The sequence below is a fragment of the Pongo pygmaeus genome, chromosome X (genome assembly GCF_028885625.2).
Source record: "Pongo pygmaeus isolate AG05252 chromosome X, NHGRI_mPonPyg2-v2.0_pri, whole genome shotgun sequence".
Classification (NCBI taxonomy): domain Eukaryota; kingdom Metazoa; phylum Chordata; class Mammalia; order Primates; family Hominidae; genus Pongo; species Pongo pygmaeus.
In genome coordinates, this window is record NC_072396.2 from 143,458,418 (window position 1) to 143,480,970 (window position 22,553).

Below are 22,553 nucleotides of genomic sequence, written 5' to 3' on the forward strand. Positions count from 1 at the left end.
GAAAAGAAAAAACAAACTACTCATAGTTTCCTTGAGGCATGCATTTTACCATGGCAAAGTGCAACGGGGCGTGCATTATACAGGTAATCTGGGCCTGCTTCAGCAAACTAAGTAGATCATGAGCATTCTTCGAGTGCAATGCAGAAGCTTTATGGAGTGAAGGAGAGTTGAAAATTTTTGAAACAATCCTCTCATTATTTCATTTTAGAAGTTTCATTCCTCAGCTGACTGCTGCTTCAGGAATGCAAGGTGATGGGAACAGAATTGGCCAGATGTTGGCTACAGAAGCAAGCAACTTTGCCAGCCCAAATGGGGCAGTAAAATGACAGCAACTGAAAATGTTTCAGCTGTGAAAAGCAGGGTGACGCTGTGCGCTGTGCCAGAGATGACCATATTATACAGCGTCACATCTGAGACTGTATAACACTTTCACCAGCCAGCCAGGGGGCCTCCTAGCTATGGCAGGGCCTGAACAACACACAGCACACCAGAGGGCAATGCACAATCCAAAAGAAAGAGAAAGAAAGAAGAATGAGAGAAAACAAGCAAAACACGCGTCTGTCGTGCACAAACCTTCCGGCTCTGTGTTCTCTTTGTGGTGTACTTGCTTCAGCGGGCAGCAGAAGATTTCGTGACACTTAGCACGAAAGGGGGACTCTTTTTTCTTTAATTCCGCAGATTGGATGGAATCTTGTCGTAACATAATGTATTCCTGTGTGCCAGGGGGGGCGTCATCCAGAACTGTGGTCACCACATAACAAAATGAACTCAAGTTAGAGCCTCAGAAAAGCAGCGAATGTCTTAAATCAAATATACTCCCAGGGAAGACTAAAGAAACAACAGCCCTAAGAAAAGTTTCAAAGAAAAACATCTAATAGCTTGGTGATTTTATTTTAATGGGCTTAGTTTAAAATGCTAAAAGCCTTGGGAATAGCTACTTGACTATATATACCTCTGTTGCTAGTACAATGAAAACAGTGTTAAATCGTACCCAAAGTGCAAAAACTTATTTTAATATGGATACTCATGTTGTATCTAAATAAACACCATGTAGAACTTACAGGTTTCAGATTGAGTACAATATAAATATTTATAGGTTAAACTGGCTAATGTCCACCAATTATCAGTAAATTTGCTTCTGTTTCTTTTCTTGGTCTGCTCCCAGTGAGGGCCTTACTTCCAAGCAGTATACACGGAGACAGACAGAAGAATCAGTCACTGCTCTTTATTCTTTGATTTCCAAAGAGAACTGAAGCTGTTGCAAACATTCTTCAGATGTTCAAAACCCCTTAATGAAGACAAGAGATTCCAGCTGAGAGCCTACGAAACAACACTTGGTCAAAGGACTACCTTGTTGGATTGTAAAACAGCCAGGCCTGGTTTAATAATTTTGACCTTAGTTATACACCAGGATCCTCTCAGTCCATATTTTTCTTTCTAGGCTCTTTATATGCTTCCTAAGTGTATCACTAGTGTTTTTGTATCACTATTATTTTTATTCCCTGCAAAAGCAAGATATCTGCCTTTATAGGGTTCACTGTTACATTCTCTATTCTGAAAACCTTCCATGAAAATAGGTGCAAATTTGATCTGCGTTTTCAGAAACAGGGAACTGACCCCAGCATGAATTTTTTTCTTTCACACCCTTCCCAATAAGGCCATTCCATTTCACCAGAAGTGAGTCAGTGCCTCCAAAGCTTTGATTAATGACGAGCTGACTCATTCTACTACCCGAAATGTATACACTTAACATGCATTTAGAAGGACTGATACTACTAGCAAATTTCTTGTGGGGTGAATAATATCGTGGTGTTTGTAAAAAAAATAAATAAACAAATGGTGGCTGAATTTAGATGGGATATGAAGCTTCTGTGTTGGGTAAAACATTCCTAGCTCATTGGCTGGGATCTTAAGGGGCTTTAAGAACTTCCCTTTCGTGTTAAGGAAAAAATAGTATAAAAACCAACATAACTTTTAAATTAGTATTATGAGTTTAGAACAAGTTCTTAATAGATTGACTCTGTGAGGGATTGTTGTCTTCCTTTATAAGTCATTAAATTATGCAAGATGGTGATGGTGATATTTTAGTCAGTTCTCTATTTTCCTCTAGCATTCAGCAGCAGCAATCAAAAATATTATATAGACACACCACGATAGCTTTTTCTGTAGAGAGTTCCCTTCATCTACTAGGAATGTGACTATAACTTCTTAGAATCTCGTTGTTGAATGCACATCTTTGCTAGCAACAGCTGCTATTCAAAACATTTGTAACCATTTCCTGCCATGAGCAGATAGTTATGATAATATAGACACTCATCAAATTCCAGCATCACAGCTGAAGACAAATTCTAGTTTTACCATCCAAAATATTTAAATAAAACTCCCCAAATTGGAACTCTTTAAAAAAAGAAGCACCCATGATTATATGGAAACTGAGAAATTCCATTTTCACCCACTGCTGTATAGAAAACATATTATAAGACTGAAGGACAATTGGAGGATAAAAGAGAAAAAATGACTTTCTGACAATGCATAAGGAATTTGTTATTCAGAAGTACGTGACAAATAACAGTAAATTGTCTTCCATTTTCATTGTTCAATACCAACAATGATGTCACAAATGGGCATTTCTGGAGATTAATAGTGGACTGAAGCTAATAGCCTTTGGCTGACTCTCCAGCCATCAGCTTTTCCCAGCTGGTCATTAATTCCCAGAAAATGCCTTGTGCTGGCATCATTATTGTTTAATTAGATACGACTGGTTATCTGTAACACACAACAAAATTCTAGTGAAAGCTACATGCTGACTGATACAAGTGCTAACCCCAAAATTCATCATGATGGGAAAAACATGAAGGTCATAAAAGTGCAGAATAATTGCTTTCCACAAAATTCTCCCTGTCTTCTGTTCTTTCTTCAAATTGAATTTAGCAAGTGCAAAAGGTGCCAAGATGAGAGTGTTTAAGGAATCATCAGAACAATAACCACAGGCACAGAACATTTCCTTGGAAATCGTGAACATCTGGGAGTTAATGGGTCAGCTTTGGGTCTCAGGCTGTCTCTACTCAATACCTCAAATGTCAGTCAATTCAAGCAAAACAGAAAAAAAAGAGTAGTCAACCAACAGTAGCTTGATGTTATGTTGCCAAAAGAGCTAGAAACACTGATTTTTTTTAAACCAGAAGTGGCACTGTATAGGCAACACATTACTCTGGCTTATAAAATCTCTTTAATTAGAGATATTTTGGATGGAAAATTAAAACTGTTATATCAAATGCACTTATTCCCAGGGCTCCCTCAAGTAGGAGGGTGGCTGTATGTGCGGTTGACAGCAGAAAGAATGAAAGATGACTTCCCACAGGACTCCAGCAGTAAGATAGGTGGGTAGCTTTGTTCTAATTCCCTAAGAAAGTGATGAGGATGCAATGCATCCATGGGGTACCAGCTTTAGGAAGAGAAAAGGAGACCTGCAAAGAATCCAGCCCATTGAGATAGGAAAAAGGAATGGGTTTCTTTTTTCCCTGGCTTAGTGCAATGTTTTCTGCCATTTTACCCAATCTGGTACATTCCCTTCTTGCACATGACCTCTATCCTCTGACAAGCACTCTTGCCACTGTTCATTTGAACCATTTGTCCACCTTTCATTCAGTGACTCCTGCTGCCCTGCCCAAAAGTAGATTTACCCAGTCTTGGAGGTGGACAAAAAATTCCAGTGATTAGGTAGACATTAGATTTATACAAAGCTTCCTCTGATTTCATAAATTCAACTTGACTTTTCAAGACAGATAAGGTGGTAAAAGTGGCTCATGGTTTATTTCTGGATCTGGAAGCCCCATGCTTTTTGAAAGGCTGCTGCGCCCCATGAGAATAGCTGCCAAAGAACAGGCCTTTGGGGGAAAATTTTGCCCATATAGGCAGTGCCCCCAGCCGTGAAAACACAGCCCTCCCATTCAGGACTCCAAAGTCTCACAGGTGTAGTGCAGAGTAGGAGGACACAAATGCACATGTGCAAATCCACACATCCACAGACACACAGACACTGACAGGTGGCATACTCAGACACAGAGGTGATAAGAATAAGTGACTTTAGTGGTGGGATGATGGTTATAAGCACCATTTATAAAAGAGCTAGTTCCCATTGCAAATGTTGTTCCATTGACTAACCATCAGGTGGGCAAGCTTGCATCTAGGTTTGGTTTCTCAGCAGCAGCAGTGCTGTTCTGCCATTGTCAAGGTCAAGGACACAGTCAGGGAGCAGTCATGGTAAGAGGAGAGAGTTTGACAGAGTCTAAGCCTGCTGACCTGGCCTAACGTACTCATGTTCACAGAAATACAGTATTCCCATTTCAAACTAGAGGTAAAGAAAGAACCAATCTATAGTAAACCTTAATGTCTGATAGAATAAAAAAATTCCAATGCAATGTATCCTTTAAATATATTTGAATCTAAATAAGTTAACCATTTATCTTTCCTATATTTAGAATGTTTTGGTTTACTCTATAAAAGTTGTATCAATAGACATAATATTGGCCTCAGAAAACAGCTACCTAAATATTTAGTATATGACAAACACTATGATGAAATCCTCTACGTCATTTCAAACAAAATTTCTTCAGAGATAATTTAATGCCACTCCTTTGTTTTAAAACATAAGGAAAATAAAACTCAGGAGGGGAAGCAACTTTTTAAAAGTCACATAGTAAGTTATTGAAAAAGCCTATCCTGTAGCCAGGATTCCAGTGTGTCAACAAGTCTAAAGTAAGACAACTTTGGCCGGGTGTGGTGGCTCACGCCTGTAATCTCAGCATTTTGGGAGGCCAAGGCAGGTGGATCACCTGAGGTCAGGAGTTCGAGACTAGCCTGGCCAACATGGCAAAACCCTATCTCTACTAACAATACAAAAATTAGCCAGGCATGGTGGCACACGCCTGTAATCCCAGCTACTCGGGAGGCTGAGACAGGAGAATTGCTTGAACCCAGGAGGTGAAGGTTGCGGTGAGCCAAGATGGCACCACTACACACCAACCTGGGCGACAGAGTGAGACGCCACCTCAAAAAAATTAAATAAATAAATAAAGTAAGACAACCTTGTAAAAGCATCAATATATTAGACAGTTATTGGGTTCTTCAATATTTTTTACTTTCCAAGACTACCCCTGTCTCCAAAAAACTTTTTCCTTTATTCAAAGACAGAAAAGCAACCAGAGACAGCCTAGGAAACTGTTTTGACAATGCCACAGAGGCATCTGCCCCCTCAGCAGGCCACTGTAATTCGTAAGGTTTGCTGGCTTCAAGCTGGAAGCAGTTAACAAGCCCTCAATTATTTGATGATGATGCTGTTTGCCTTTAAATTAACTCTTCCGAAAGATAACAGATCATAATTAATGACACATGATTTTAAATCAAAGCAAATCTGAGATCACCAAGGCCACAGCAACGTAGACAGCAATGGGACTACCAATCAAAATTATTAGACACATATTAGTGACTCCAACAATAAAATACTTTAAAAATCTATGAAACAGAAAATATGGCAAAATATACAGATGATCAGACATCCTTACCTAATCAGAAAGAGAAAAAAAATGGGGTAATTAGAGCAATTATTCTTCCATGTCACTGAGCACCTGTCATGCTGAAAAGTGCATTCAACCACAGGATGTGTTAGCTCAAGACCTCCATTTTTCCTCCCAGCTAACCATCTACTTATCTCTATATAAGATTTAAGCTTTACTGCCGCCATGGACACTATGAAGTTAGCAGGTTTAAATGTGCATGTGTAACTTAAGTAAATAATTCACTGAGTGGAACAGATCAATGCTAATGGTCTTTCAATTTGTCCAAGGTAGAAACAACTTTTAAATGTTTGGAAATTTCAGTTACCTTCTCCTTTGCAACCTCCCTCACTCTCCAAGCATTAATAGGTCTTCATCCATCCCATGTTTCTTTGGGCTAACTTGCTCTTTTCATGGTAGAATGAAATGCAAACTCCCTACCATGCTGGCCCCCCGCCTCCTGAATTTTATTATATGCCTCTCTTCTGGCTCACGTTAGCTTTCCATTAGTATCTAGAATATGCCAGGCTTTCTCCTGCCTCAAGGCCTTGTACCCCTTTATGTCCTTCAAGTGGCCCCTTTATGTCCTTCAGGGTTCCACTAAAATGTCACCTCCTCAGGGATGCCCTTTTAGCCACGTTAGAGAGGTTTCAATTTGTCACAGTCTATAATTACTTATATATGTATGTATTTCTCTCTTGTCTGGCTTTCCCTACAAGAATATAAGCCCCCTGAGGCAGGGACATTATATGTCTCATTGACCATTTATTTATATGTGGGATCTAGGATAGTGCTTACTCATAATACACACAAATTATTCTCTTTGACCTATGTAGCCTTCCCATGATGCTAAGGCATATGGTCAGCTCCCTCTCCTTAACACTTAATTTCCACATATGTTTTAAGAAATTTATCCTGTGGTGCCTTGGGACAGGTTTTTGGTTATTATCATGGGCCTTAAGTAAAAAGTTAGATGATCATTATTTTGACATATATCTTTTCTCCACTACTTGAATGTAAGCTCCCAGGACAAGAACCATGTCTCAGTCTCTTTTGTATTCATTTTTGCTTTCCTAATGGCCTATAACACTTTTCATACAGTTGTTTTGCATGCACAAAATGAGCCACTTCTAGGGATAGTCATGCCTACATTGAAGGTGTGCGTTATGAAGCGGTAATAAATGAGGAGTCTAGCCCATTGCCTGGCACCTAGCAGGCACAAAGTAAATGGTATCTGCAATGGAGGAAACTGTCCCTGCCAGAGATGAAACTGTTGAGCAATGCACTCTGGTAGTTGGAAAACCAGGAGCCTCACCCTGACCTGATGCTTTCTGTGTAACCTTCAGAATGTAATTTCACCTCTGTGAGTCTCAGCTGCCTCATTTCAAAAATAAGGGGTTTAGACTAGGTCAGGGTTTCTCAACACTGGAACTTTTGACATTTGAAGCCTAATAATTCTTTATTGTGAAGGGCTGTTTTGTCCATTGTAGGGTGTTGAGCTGTATCCCTAGCCTCTACTCACTAGATGCCAGTAGCACTGCTCCCCAAAGTTGTGACAACAAAAAATGCCTCCAGACATTGTCAAATCCCCCCAATCCCCGCCCTGACAACTAAAGGCAAAATTGCCTTATTTGAGAATCACCGGACTTGATGGGTAAAGTCCCTTTGGCCTACAAACCTCTTTGTGAAGAGTTAGCACCAATCCTGGAAACACTTTTGTGACCCTCAAAGATGCTCAGCATCCTGCAAGGACTCAGCTATTCCATTTTGGAGAGTTTGGCCCATACAATGCAGACCAGGAAGAGAGGGGAATGCACTGGTGTGCACATCAACCTCCCAGGTAAAAGAACGCCTCTGACTGGCAAAACATAAAGCACCACTGCTACACATCAGTGGGGTCTTTACTCAGCATAGGACAAAGACTTTCTCTACTGAGTGGCATCACTTGGCATTCTGTGAGTAGCCTCAGGGGCCTGCTGTGAATGGCAGGTGGGGCCCAGCCAACCGAAGTCCTGGCCCAGGTGGGAACGAGAAGCAAGAAGGGGAGGTTGGGGGACCCTCTTTCACCTTATGTATGCAGCTTCCTCAGAGCCCAGCCTTTCCATCAGCCAAAGGCCCATGTGGCCAGGGAGGATAGATCTCCCTCCTGAAGACAGAAATAGGTCCACTAAGAAGAAAAGTGCAGCTTCTACCAGAAAAGCAGAGTCTTCTTCCAGAAGTATTCTGCCCCTGCATGAATGACATATACTTTTTTCTGTGCTACAGTTTCAAACAGATAAGAAAGATATGGTAAGACTAGAGAGGAGTACATTCCACCTTAGAACACTGGTTATTGCTGTACATGTCAATGGTACCGTCAGGAGAGTTGACACCAGCTTGTTATGTTCAAGTTTTATAGCTTTAGCTCATTGCACTCCCTTTCCATAAACGTTGTTCATGTCCAAGTCAAACTTAAGTGAGCCTCACAGTCACCTAGAAGGCTTATTGAGACTGACTGTGGACCCCCACCCAAGAGTTTCTAATTGAGGTGGTTTGGGATGGAACTTGAGAATTGGCATTTATAACAAATTCCCAGGTGGTGCTGATGCTGCTGGTCAAGGATCATACTTAGATTGGAGAACGACTCTCCCAAGCTACTTGTTTCTCCCAGGTTTCTCTGCCTGTATGCATTCTCCTCTGCCCAGTATGAACGCAATCTAAACCAGTGGTTCTCAGTTGTGGTTTAGCATTAGCATCACCTGGAGGACTTTTAAAAACTAAAACTCCCATGTTGCCACACCAGATCAATTAAAACAGAATCACCTGGCTGGGGCCTGAGCACTGGTAGGTTTCAATGCTCCTCTGATGATTTGACTACAGAGCCAAGGTTGAAAATTACTGCTCCAAGTAAAGCCTTTCTTTACTCTCTCCAGTGAAAATTTCTCTCTCTCTCTCTCTCTCTCTCTCTCTCTCTCTCCCTCCCCCCCCCACCCGAGGGCAGGCCCTGGCCCATGATTATCCAATTATTTGCATTTCTTCCCACACCTCAGGCTAGGGTTGCTACATACTCTTGTGCAGTGGCTCTGTTTACTGTGTAAATTGCACAGCAGCACACATCTCTACACAGAAGCCCTGTTCCAGCCTCACCCACCACGGTGGTTTGCTCAGAGTTCTATAGCATTAATCCAACCCTGCACTGTGTTCTTATTTTTAAAAATGACCATCTCTTGACTAGCCAGTTTTGTTGAATTGAATAAAATCAAATTCAATTTTTCAAAATACCCCCCCAAGATCTTAAGTTAGCAAGAAAATCAGGACCTACAACATGTGTCTCTGCCCTGGAGCTGGTCTATGATGTTGTATCTTTCTACTCTCATCCCTCCTTACCAGCTCCCCACCCTTAGGGTCTGTACAGAATCATTTCAAACTTTATATAGGCTGCAATCTCAGAGCAGTCCAAGCTCGCAGTCACAAAATAAAATAGTACCAAGAACTAATTGGAAATCTTGTTGGTGAATGTCTAGTTAAATACACTGGACCTTCTTTAATGACATCCACAGAAAAGGGGACTGAGGTTACATTTTTCCAGAAATTGTTTCCTGAATCTCGTAATTCAGCGGTTCTTTATCCTCGCTGCACATCAGAATCACCTGGGGAGCTTTAATAGCATGCCCATGTTGGGCCCCACCTCCAGAGATTCTGGTTTAATTGGCCTATGAGTGGGGCTTGGGCCTTAGTAGTTCAGAGTTCCCAAGGTGAAGCAAGGGTGGCAAACCAAAGTATCTATTTGAAGAAGCAAGAGAAAAAACATAAACGTATGCACAATTAACTGCAAAGACCATGTTTTTCTGAGCTTAGAAGAAAGAGCCTTAGAAGAAACTAGGACTTTAAAGTGCCAGGCCCCTTCATCAAGCATGGAATTCAAATGGATTTTCTCCTCTCTTAAGAAGAAAGTTTCAAAAACCTTGGGCGATGTGGCAGATTGTACTGTACCGGCAAGGGCCTTATAATCAACCTATCCTGCTTTCAAATCACAGTTCCGCTTCCACCCCCACCACCACTTACCACCAGTGTGACCTTGGGCAAGTCCTGTATACTCCTTGAGGCTTAGTTTCCTCAACCATAAGATGAGATGATAGCTATTGTTAAGTGTAAATCCTGGCCCAGCATCATGGGTTTCACCTGGGAGCTTGTTAGAAATACAGACTTGCAGCACTGCTAAGTCCAGATCAGCAGAATCAGAATCTATTTTCACGAGGTTCTGAAGTGACTGCTATGCACATTAAAGTTGGAGATGCACATTGCACAGTAGCTGGCACACAGTCACATAGTCAGTACTAAGTATGGGTCAATTCTCTTCTCTTCTGATGCCAAGCATTATTTGGGCATCAGTTAAATGTATACGCATGGAAACACAACTAAAGGTTGGGGAAAGAACACAACTAAAGGTTGGGGAAAGAACACCACCTACAGCATGACCTTGTGCAAGTCAATTTCCTATCTCTTACAGATGACCAAACTGAATCTCGACGTTTAATTCCTAACAAGGTCACTTTAACAATTAAAAAAGATAATGTGGGTGGGAGCATCCAGCATAGTGCCTACCCCATGATAGCTATTCCCTATGTATTAAGTACTCCCTGGTGGGTGCAATGGCTCACACCTGTAATCCAAGGGCTTTGAGAGGCTGATGCAGGAGTTTGAGACCAGCCTGGGCAACACAGTGAGACCACATCTCTACAAAAAATTTTAATGTAAAAAATATTAGCCAGACATAGTGACACACACCTGTAGTCATGGCTACTCAGGAGGCTGAGGTGGGAGGATTGCTTGAGCCCACGAGTTCAAGGCTGCAGTGACCTATGATTGTGCCACCCCACTCAAGCCTGGGTGACAAAGCAAGACTCTGTCTGTATTAGTCCATTTTCATGCTGCTGATAAAGACGTACCCCAGACTGGAAAGGAGGTTTAATGGACTCACAGTTCCACATGGTTGGGGAGGCCTCACATCATGGTGGAAGGCAAGGAGGAGCAAATCACATTTTACATGGCATCAGGGAAGACAGAGAATGAGAACCAAGCAAAAGGGGTTTTCCCTTATAAAACCATCAGATCTTCTGAGACTTATTCACTACCACGAGAACAGTATGGGGGCACCGCCCCCATGATTCAATTATCTCCCACTGGGTCTCTCCAACAATAGGTGGGAATTATGAGAACTATGATTCAAGATGAGATTTGGGTGGGAACACAGCCAAACTGTATCAGTGTCTCTAAATCTATCCATCTGTCTGTCTATCTATCTATCTATCTATCTATCTATCTATCTATCTATCTATCATCTATCTATCTATCTATTTATCTATCATCTATCTATCTATCCTCCTTAAGTAGTAACTGAAGCTGAATTCAAGTTAACGTGAAGGTGTCTTCCACTCCCACCATGCACAACCACTTATATCTGCTGGTCCAGAGAAGGCCTCACACGAACTTCACTTTAGTTTTCTAACCAAAGTAGGAGAGATGACTCAGTGGAGAAAAAGATGGCTGTACTGCTTATGGATTATCAAATTGACTAACAGTATTTCTTTCAAAATGCTGTCTGAAATTTCATGAAAATGTTCAGTATGTGACTGGCTTCATTGAAAAATGTTTGGTCTCACTCACTTTGCTTTAAATGTAAAGTGCCTCTGGCCACAGTGTCCCAGGAACTGAATCATCTAGGCAGCCTTTAAAGATTATTTACATGTCGATTCCAGGCATTGTTTTTGCACTAAATTTTGCCTCTTCCTCCATGCATACTTATGGAGGTCACTGCCAACATTTCAGGCAAAGTTTCTAGAAAACTCACTGCCCTATGCATGTTGTTCCAGCCAGCTGGGCCCAGCGTGTGTGTGTGTGTGTGTGTGTTTGCGTGTGTGTGTGTGTGTGTTTGCATGCACGTGTGTGTGAGGCTGGACACATGTCTTTGACTTTAGTAACTATTAGTAGAGAAACTCGTTAGGCTCACAGAGTGATGTCATAGTTACTCACATAAACTTTCTTGCCCGAAATCTTCTCAGCCTTTGATCTTAACACCTTTCTCAGGCAATATTATAGGCTACATTGCTAGAGAAAGCCTATTTTCTTCTCTCAATCTTTTCAATTTTTGGAGTATTAAAGCTCAGAGGACCGAGGTTTCCTCACCAATATACCATAGAGTGCATTCTCAGGCATTACACTCCTGTCTTCCTAGAAAATGTGCTCATCAACACCATACCTCTTCACATGGCATGCTGGAAGAGCCCTGCACTATGCATCATCACTATCCCCTTCATACTTTTATTTGGTGTTTGGAAACCTAATCTCTGATCCAAATTTCATGGGTCAAGCGAGAAGTTGGGTCCTGATGGTTGCCTGAAATCTCCAGGGATGTGTTCAGAGCTCCCTGCCTCACGAAGACCCCACCCCATGGACTCAGTTGACCGCCAGGAATTCCTTGGTTTTAGTGCTAGCGGCAAAAAAACTTGTACTGCAAATGTTGCTTGAAAATTATATGATTGGAAGAATGATCAATGCCATCATGTGCACCTCCATCTTTCCATAACCACCCCCCAAAAGTATCTAAGTAGCAAACTTATTTTACCTTATTAGTCAGGAAATACTTTTATTTTCAAGCAGGTAGCATTCTCTTCTTTTCCTTCCTGCCATTGTTCTCTGATCATATATGCTTCTGTCACCTATTGGTGCTTTTCTCCATGCCCAAGAACAATGGTGAAAATTCACTCAAGTACATTAACAACCCGTCTTGACTGACCTTTTGGCAAAAACCATGAAGCAGATACCAATAGGTGGGCTGATCTATAGAAACCATTTCTGAAATATGATGAAGTATGTGTATGACATTTTGGCTTTGTGCTACCTGGCTTTCCATGTGATGTGGCTGTGCCACTGATGAGAGTAATAGAAAAAGGAGGGAGGAAGTAGAGGAAGGGATGTAGGAGAAGCTCTTCCAATTGATCAAGACATGAGTCCTTGGATCCTCTTGTTTCATTTAAAGAATGCACTGGTAAAATCCTCTCCCTAGTTAGTCACAAGCTGCACTCAAGCTCATCAAAAGGCAGTTAGTTCAATTTGGCCGCAACATTGTATTCATCAATTTGCAAGCTCAAACGGTCAACACCTCCAGGAAATGCATTTCTCTACCTATACGCTGTGGAGGAATTTGTCCTCTTTAAATACTTAAAAGAAGCACATTTTTAGCTAATGGAAAACACTAGAACGTAACTCTCAATTACCATAGTTGAAATCCATTAAACAATTCTAATAGAGAAAGAAATATTCCAACTAAATGGGTGCTTTTCTTTGCATTCTTGCCTGCCACAGATTCTAATTCCCCATTCAGTAAATAGAGCTGGTGTTTATTTTCAGGGGGGCTGCCCTTGGAGGGATTACAGATGGAAGAATATACTGTGCCAGGTTAGAACCCACTCCAAATTTGTTTGAGAAGAATTTCAAAGCAAATGGTATTTTACTTTGTTTACTCTTGGCAGCATTACTATTTAAGAAAAAGGCATTACGACTTCTTTGAAAGCCTCAAGTCATCAAGTGTCCTTAAAATAGCATTTAACGATTTAGGTATAAATGAATTATCAACACTTATATGTAACTCCCCTCTCATTCCCTGTAAACCTAGCTGGTTAACTGAGGTTTTAGCAAAAGAGCACTTGGCCTCCTTTGTTTTATTAAAGGCAATGTCCTCCACATTGAGCTCTAAGCTGCATTTGATGCTCAGATTCAGAACATTAGTGATTGTCACATTATTTTTTTAAGTAGTAAAATAGAGTTCTTGATATATACCATACACTTTTACATATCATTTTTAATATTCATAGCAACCCACGTTCACATTTAACAGAGAGAAAACTGAATGTCAAAGAGGTTACAACATATCCCGATTAACCCAGCTATCAAGATGCAGAGCTGATTCAAACCAAGGTCTGCATGCCTCACAAACCTACATTCTTACCAACTATCCCATACCTTCTATTTGTCTGCGTATCTCTGAAAGGCTGAATAATGGTCCTCAAAAATGCCCATGTCCTAAATCCCTGGAATCTATGACTATGTTACCTTAAGACCGCAGATGAAATTAAGGTTGCTATTCAATTTACCCTTAGATGGGGGATATTAGCCTGGATTATCCAGGTAGGCCCAATGTAGTCACATGAACTCTTAAAATCAAATGAGGAAGGTAGAACAGTGGAGCAGAGAGATGAAAGGAAGGAAGAGGCAGGAGGGATCAAAAGTTTGAGGAGACTCAGCTTGCCATTGCTGGCTTTGGAGATGTAGGAAGGAAGCCATGTGCCAAAGAGTACACATAGTCTCTAGAAGCCAGGGATGGCCCTCAATTGACAGCCAACAAGAAAGCAGAGATCTCCATTCTGCAAGGAATTGAATCATGCTGAGGATCAAAAGGAGCAAGGAAACAGATCCTGAGTAGAGTCTACAAAAAAGAATGCAGCCCTACCAAGACCTTAATTTTGGCCTAGGGAGATGGGTGTCTGACTTCTGACCTACAGAAATGTAGGATAATCAATTTGTGTTGTTTGAGCCCCTAAGTTTGTGGTAATATGTTATGGTAGCAATAGAAAACAAATGAAATGTTCAAATCTTCATACTGAAAATCTAAGTAGGTTTCAAAGTCCACATACCTTCTATAGTTACAACAATAACCAAATATTGTATGCAGAATTGACACAGCTTCACTGTATTTAACCTGAGAAGAAAACATACACACAAAGAAGCTTCCTTTGAGGTTTTTATTTTCCATTCCTTCTCATCACACTACCTTTCAATATTCTTCCAACAAATATTTATTGGAAATCTACTGTATGCCAGGCACTATTCAAAGCATACAGTATATAGAAGATGGGGGGGAACAGACAAAAATTCTTGCTTTCATATAGTTTACACATTTGAGGGTGGTGAGGAGTAAAGAGACAGTAAACAAATTGTTAAGCTGAGACCTCCAAGGGTATCTGAGTCACTGATTGGAAAGAAGCTGTTCTGAATTGCTGCTAGATCCACCTAAGTGAGAAATAACTATTTATGAGTTAAGTTCCTAATGTGTCAATTAGCTTTCTGCTATTGCAGTATAATTTAGCCTAATCTACATAATATAGAAGTCCTCACTAAGAAGAAGACATTGGCGCACAGGCTGGAGGAAGTGCAGAAGAGAGTGAGCCACAGAGATACCCAGGAGAAAACAGTTTCCAGTAGAAGTATCAAAAATGTAAAGGTCCTGAGATAGGAGTGTGAATTGCTGTTTTTGTAGAAAATGAAGGAGACCAGTATGGCAGGAACTGAGAGATTGAAGAGGAGAGAGGTAGGAGATGAGGCCAGAAGGGTAAAAGGAAGTCTGCTCATGTAGGCTATTGTGACAGCTCTGGCTTTAATTCCGACTGGCGGGCAGCCACTGGATAGTGTCAGGCAGAAGCATGATGTGAGCTGGCTTATGTTTTCAAAGGCTCACTCTTGCTGCTATGCAGAGAACAGACTCCAGGGGGCAAAGATGGAAGCAGGGAGACTGGTTAGGAGGCTACTGCTATAATCTAAGCAACAGGTGACAGTAGTTAGGACCAGTGGCAGTTGTGTAGTTGGGAAGAAGTAGTTAGATTCTGGTTATACACACTAGGAATATAAAACTCTGATGAACAGAAGTCATGGCTGATGGCAGGCAGCATCTAATGACACTATTTAATATAGATACCCTTTGATAATAATAACTCCCTGGGATACACATTTCACAAAGGGAAAATAATTACCGTGGTTTAGCTAACTCTACTCTTTGGGCAAGGAGGAGAGACATCCCACACTTAGCTCTCTCCTGTAGTGTCTCATTGCACTAAATCTATCTATGTAGAATGTGATCACATAGGTACTCGGCAAATATTAACATTGCGGGAGAGTATTGATGGCAGTGATGGAAATGATGATGGGCAGTTTGCAGAACAACATCCTTGAAAAACTGATTCTCTAGAACCCCGACACCATTCCTGTTTCTGTCCTCTAGATCAGCCTAAATCAGCCTAAGCACTACTCCTTATTGAATAAGCCACATCATCTGTGTGAGTCCAGATTTCCTCAACTGCAGTTGACCAGATGACCTCTAATTATTTTCAGAGCTTACATGGGGCAGGGGGTTCTTCCCTCTTCTTGATACTGTTTTTGATATGAATCCCACTAGCATAACAGTGCTGGCTTCCCTCTGGCCCATGATTCACTCTTTTATGGAAGTGGTAGACTGACTGGTGAGGTTTCAAAAGATAAACTAGCATTCCCAGCTCAGCTCCTTCCTTTTTACTTTCTCCTTGGGAGTCAGCTCACTGGAGAAAGCATTCATTCTTCTCTGATCCTTTATGCCTTAAGTTTGTAGGGGGAGGGCCTTTGTGACAAGTGAGGGGTGGAAGAGGGAGACAAGGGTCTACTGTCACTCAGGGTTTTCTGTGGCCAAGTGATTATGTCTATCCAATTGCTTTTTATACACTGTTCTCATTTTACTTCTTAATTTGTTTGCAACTTAGACAGAGGGAGAAAAAGAATGTTTTGAGGTTTTTTGTGCTCCGCTGCCACAACTCCCAGCAATATTTGTGAATGCTCAGAATCATGGCCTTCATAGTATTGGAGAAGCCTAAATCCTCTACAAAACGTGAAGCTTTGTTGGCCAATTTGGCTCTGGCTTCCTGTGTTTCATGGTCCAGATCAGTACCAGGAGATCTGCACTACAAGGCCAGAAAAAAATTGGAAGGAGGAATGGTAAAAACACCAGGTAGAAGGAAAGAGAAAGGTGAGGGAGTGCTGGTTTAGTCCTTCTCAGATGGAAGGTACAGACTGCCACATTAATTTAAAAGCCTTCTGCTGCCATGGAAATCACTAGTTATTGACTGAAGTTCTTGTAGTCCCACAGGAAGCTCTGTCAAAATCTCTATGTCAAAGCAGCAATAAGGACATGGGAAAGATAATGTAGGTCATACATGGGAACAGGAAAACTAACGCAAAGGGGAAATAAAGCTGTGAATTCATTCTTCTTGAATGGCATTGGAGTAATGTCCACAATGGGAGGCAGCACAAACTTCCCAAATCTTACCTCCCTGTCTTTTCCAGTGGCCCCTGTCAGTGAGTCTCTCCTGACATGCCTCCGATTTTCCCATTAATTAAATTCATGTTGAGAAACTGGTCATTTGGGGAGTGTTTATTGGTGTCTTCTAGAAAATGAAACATGCCAGTTTTCACAAGCTTGAAAAATGTCAGCCAGAGTAAAACCATTTCCCGACTGGATTAAGAAAATGTGGCACTTATACACCATGGAATACTATGCAACCATAAAAAATGATGAGTTCACGTCCTTTGTAGGGACATGGATGAAACTGGAAACCATCATTCTCAGCAAACTATTGCAAGGACAAAAAACCAAACACCACATGTTCTCACTCACAGGTGGGAATTGAACAATGAGAACACTTGGACACAGGAAAGGGAACATCACACACCAGGGCCTGTTGTGGGGTGGGGGGAGGGGGGAGGGATAGCATTAGGAGATATACCTAATGAAAATGATGAGTTAATGGGTGCAGCACACCAACATGGCACATGTATACATACGTAACAAACCTGCACGTTGTGCACATGTACCCTAGAACCTAAAGTATAATAAATATATATATATATAAAGTAAAATTAAAAAAAAAAAACATTTCCCAATTCTCATACTAACGACAGCTCTCTGTGTCTTCCTTAATGGACAGTTAAGAAGAATTTAAGATTAGACTCAAGAAAGACAGGGCAAAAAGTTCCACATAAATTATCTCCCAGCCAATTTAGATGCTTACTTGCTGAGTGGTGAAAGAGATACTTTTAGAGTTCTTATGAAATGCAGAATAATCACAATCCTTTAAGAGTTGCCTAGAGGGCAATTCTTTCTTCTCTTTTTTTTCCCCAACGGCTTTTTGTAACACCTGTTCAACTGACAGCCTCTCAAAGACAAGCTTACTATATATGAGATATTCTAAGCTACTCAAGACATCACTTGACGCAAGTCTCTATCCGGCAAAGAGATCATTAGGTGAAGTTATGGCAACCTTGAAAAAGATGTTTTGGGCAAGAGAGCAGGATGGGTCACACTCAAATCTAAGAAGCAGCAATGATCATGGACTGACTTACATGCAAATTTGGGTTGTCAGCCTTTTTCAGCAGGCCATTTCTCTATAAGTTCCTCTTCTCTGCAGGGAACATTGGGAGTTCCTTACCAAATTCCCGGTCAGCAGAAGAGTAACTTGGTTCTCTTTTTGATATCTGTACTTAGGTCAGTCCTAATGAATGGAGAACGTGGCAAAGGCAAATAGAGGAGGCAATAGGCATGCCTAGCTGGGAAACTACAAGCAGCCTCGGGCCTCTCTCTGTATTTAGCTTCATATTAGCCTCTCTGCTCCTGAGAAAGTGCAGCTTGTGACTGGGCGAGATGGCTCACGCCTGTAATCCCAGCACTTTGGGAGGCTGAGGCGGGTGGATCATGAGGTCAGGAGTTTGAGACCAGCCTGACCAACATGGTGAAACCCCGTCTCTACTAAAAATTAGCTGGGTATGGTGGCACGCGCCTGTAATCCCAGCTACTCAGGAGGCTGAGGCAGGAGAATCACTTGAACCCGGGAGGTGAAGGTTGCAGTGAGCCAAGATTGCACCACTGCACTCCAGCCTGGGTGACAGAGCGAGACTCTGTCTCAAAAAAAAAAAAAGAAAAGAAAAGAAAGAAAGTGCAGCTTGCTTCTCTTCTCCCAGCAGTTCACTGGAGACACACAGCTTAAAACCTTGTAACCACACTTGTAATGTACTCCAGCAACAGATGCAGGAAACAGCCTGATGGAGGCCACTCATCCTTGACTGGTTTATTGGAATAGCAGAAACTGGTTGAGACCATTTGTCATAATAACTGAATTAGTGTCACTTGTTAGGGGAAATGACATGCGATTACTGAAGGACAATGTGATGGCTAATTTTATGCATTAACTTGACTGGGCCATGTGGTGCCCGGATAGTTGGTCAAACATTATTCTAGGTATGCCTACGAGTGTTTTTTTTTTTAATAGGTAGACTGAGTAAAGCAGATTACTCTCCATAATGTGAGTGGGCCTCATCCAATCAGTTGAAGGCCTGAATAGAACAAGAGGACTGATCCTCTCCTAAGTAAGAAATAATTCTTCCTGCCTGGTGGCCTTTGAACTGAGTCATCAGCTTTTCTCTTGCCTTCAAACTTGAGCTGAAACATTGGCACTTCCTGTGTCTCAGCACTGCCAGCCAGTGGACTAGAATTACATCATCAGCTCTCCTGGTTCTCAGGCGTTTGGACTTGGATTAGATATATACAATCAGCTTTTCTGCATCTCTAGCTTGTTGACTAACCCTGCAGATCTTGGGACTTGCATACCTGCATAACCATGAAAGGCTGATTTATTATTATCTCCCTATCGGCTTGTACACACATATACACACACATACACACACATACACATACATACACATGTACACACACATACACACACACACACACTTTATTGGTTCTGTTTCTCTGGAGAACCCTGATTGAAGCAAACGCACACTATGGGAAGCTGAAACACATAAAGGGACCACTTGCCCATTTCTTTTACCAAGTTTGACATGGCTGCTTTGGTTTATCACTGTAAAAATCAGTTCTCTTCTTTCCATCTCTCACCAATGCAGGGTGATAGTTCCACATTGTGGTGGACACACCCTAGAATGATGCTCAATGGGTTACACCCTTGTATAATGCTCTCACCTTAAAATGTAGGCAGAACCTCTGATATGCTTTTATCCAATAGAATATAGTAAAGGTAAAGTGATTTTTAAGATGTAATTCATGCCCCTGATCAGTTGATTTTGAGTTGATCAAAAGGCACATTAATCTGGGTGGGCCTGACTTAATCAAGTGAAAGCATTAAAAGAGAGATTTACCTTCAGGCCTTAAAAAGGTAAGCTGCCATGTGAGCAGGCCTAGGAGGGGGCCACATGGCAAGGGACTTTGGGAAGTCTCTAGGAGCTCGGAATAGGCCCTGTGTGACAGCCAGCAATAAATGGGGATGTTGGTCCTATTGCCACAAACAACTGAAGTCTGCCAACAATCACATGAGCTTAGAAGAGGATGCTGACCTCCAGAAAAGAGCACAGCCATAGGCCTTGTGAGATACTGAGCCACCTATGCTATGTCCTCTAAGCATTCACTGGCAGAGAGTTTACTAGCCCCAAATATGCTGTCATTTTGAGACTTTGAGTGTTAAGCTTGAAGAAAAAAACTATAGTGATGGACCAGAATATTTAAGATGGATCTCTCTATGTGTTCTATAAAGATTACCATGATAAAGATAAACAATTATCTCAATACTTAGTTACCTCAGAAAGATTACAACAAAAGAAAAATTTCTTAATAGAATCTAAGTAAAGCAAATAAGGTGTTGGTACTATTTCTTCCATCAAAAAATCATTTTAAATATGGAATATAAAAGCCTCCTTTTAACAGAAAACCAAGCACCGCATGTTCTCACTTATAACTGGGAGTTGAACAATGAGAACACATGGACACAGGGTGGGGAACAACACACACCGGGGCCTGTTGGTGGGTTGGGGGGGGCGAGGGGCGGGAACTTAGAGGACAAGTCAGTAGGTGCAGCAAACCACCATGGCACACGTATACCTATGTAACAAACTGCATGTTCTGCACATGTATTCCGTTTTTTTTTTTTTTTAAGAAGAAATAAAGAAAAAAAAGAAAAAAAGCCTCCTTTTAATGAACATTTCACTTTTATTCATAGAAGGGACACATTTGTGATCATCTTTATTTTCTCTTTTAGAGAAAAAGATGTGAAAACACTTTTGCTTCATTTTAAATGACGAAACCGCTTTTGAATAACTTTATTTTTAATGGGAATTTTTTATTGTGGTAAAATACATACAGCGTGAAACCAGCCATTTAAATAGTTTTTAAGTGTACAATTCAGTGGCATAGATTATAATCACCATGCAATGAAGCCATCACCACTGTTTCGAAAATCTTTTCATCACCACAAACAAATTCTGTAACCATTAAACAACAACTTTCTATCCTTCTCTTCCCCCAGCCCCTAGTAGCATAAAATCTACTTTTTATCTCTACGAATTTGCCTAAGTGGAATCACATAGTATTTATCCTTTGGTAACTAGCTTCTTTTACTTAGCATAATGTCTTCAAGCTTTATTCATGTTGTAGCATGTATCAGAACTTAATTCCTTTTTATGGTTGAATAATATTCCATTGTGCATATATAAACCACATTTTTGTTTATCTTTTCATCTATTGATGGATTCTCATGTTGTTTCCCCCTTTGGGCTAATCGTGAGTAACGCTACAGTGAACTTTGGCATACATATATCTGTTTGAGTCCTTGTTTTAAATTATTTTGTGTATATACACCTGGGAATGGAACTGCTGAATCAGATGATGAGTCTCTATTTAGCAGTTTGAAGAACTGCCAAACTATTGTCCACAGTCACTGTACCATTTTACATTTCCACCAACACCACATAAGGGTTCCAGTTTCTCCACATCCTCATCTTCACTTATTTTCCTTTAAAAAAGTATACACGCTAATGAGTGTGAAGTGGTATCTCATTTTGTTTTTTATTTGCTTTACCCTAATGATTAATGATATTGAGTATATTTTCATGTTCTTATTGGACATTCGTATATCTTCATTGGAGAAATATCTATTTAAGTCCTTTGTCCATTCAATTTTCTTTTGTCTTTTTGTTGTTGACTGTTAGGAGTTCTTTCTATATTCTATATATTAAGTCTTTATCAGATAAACAACTCACAAATATTTTCATCCATTGTGTAAATTGTCTTTTTCACTTTCTCAATAATGTTCTTTGATACACGATTTTTAATTTTGATATAATCCAATTTTACTTCCGTTGCTCATGCTTTTGCTGTAATATCTAAGAACCCACTGCCAAATCCAAATTCATGAAGAGTTACCCTTATGTTTTCTAAGAGTTTTATGGTTTTAGATCTTATATTTCGATATTGGTCAACGTTAATTTTTTTTATTAAGTTCTGGGGTACATGTGCAGAACGTGCAGGTTTGTTACATAGGTATACACGTGCCATGGTGGTTTGCTGCACCCATCAACCCGTCATCTACATTAGGCATTTCTCCTAATGCTATCCCTCCCCTAGCCCCCCACCCCCTGACAGGCCCCAGTGTGTGATGTTCCCCTCCCTGTGTCCATGTGTTCTCATTGTTCAACTCCCACTACCTAGTCAATGCCATTCAGCACATAGGCATGGGCAAAGACTTCGTGACTGAAACACCAAAAGCAATGCCAAATTGACAAATGAGCAAAGCCAAAATTGACAAATGAGATCTAATTAAACTAAAGAGCTTCTGCACAGCAAAAGAAACTATCATCAGAGTGAACAGGCAACCTACGGAATGGGAAAACATTTTTGCAGTCTATCCATCTGACAAAGGGTTAATATCCAGAATGTACAAATAACTTAAACAAATTTACAAGAGAAAAACAAACAACCCCATCAAAAAGTGGGGGAAGGATATGAACAGACACTTCTCAAAAGAAGACATTTATGTGACCAACAAACATATGAAAAAAAGCTCATCATCACTGGTCATTAGAGAAATGCAAATCAAAACCACAATGAGATACCATCTCACGCCAGTTAGAATGGCGATCATTAAAAAGTCAGGAAACAACAGATGCTGGAGAGGATGTAGAGAAATAGGAACGCTTTTACACTGTTGATGGGAGTGTAAACTAGTTCAACCATTGTGGAAGACAATGTGGCAATTCCTCAAGGATCTAGAACCAGAAATACCATTTGACCCAGCAATCCCATTACTGGGTATATACCCAAAGGATTGTAAATCATTCTACTATAAAGACACATGCACACGTATGTTTACTGTGGCACTA

General features: G+C 40.8%; 1 protein-coding gene across 7 annotated transcripts in view; it reads right to left on the reverse strand.

Annotated features, from left to right (window-relative positions):
* Positions 1–22,553, reverse strand: part of FGF13 (fibroblast growth factor 13) — a 610,237-nt gene that overhangs the window by 225,011 nt on the left and 362,673 nt on the right. For 5 of the 7 annotated variants that reach the window (XM_063660864.1, XM_063660862.1, XM_054472776.2 and 2 more), the window contains exon 3: positions 574–741. The exons of the other annotated variants lie outside the window; for them this stretch is intronic. In XM_063660864.1, coding sequence (XP_063516934.1) covers positions 574–741 — 168 coding nt within the window. The remainder of the gene's footprint in view (positions 1–573; positions 742–22,553) is intronic. 7 annotated transcript variants of the gene reach the window in all.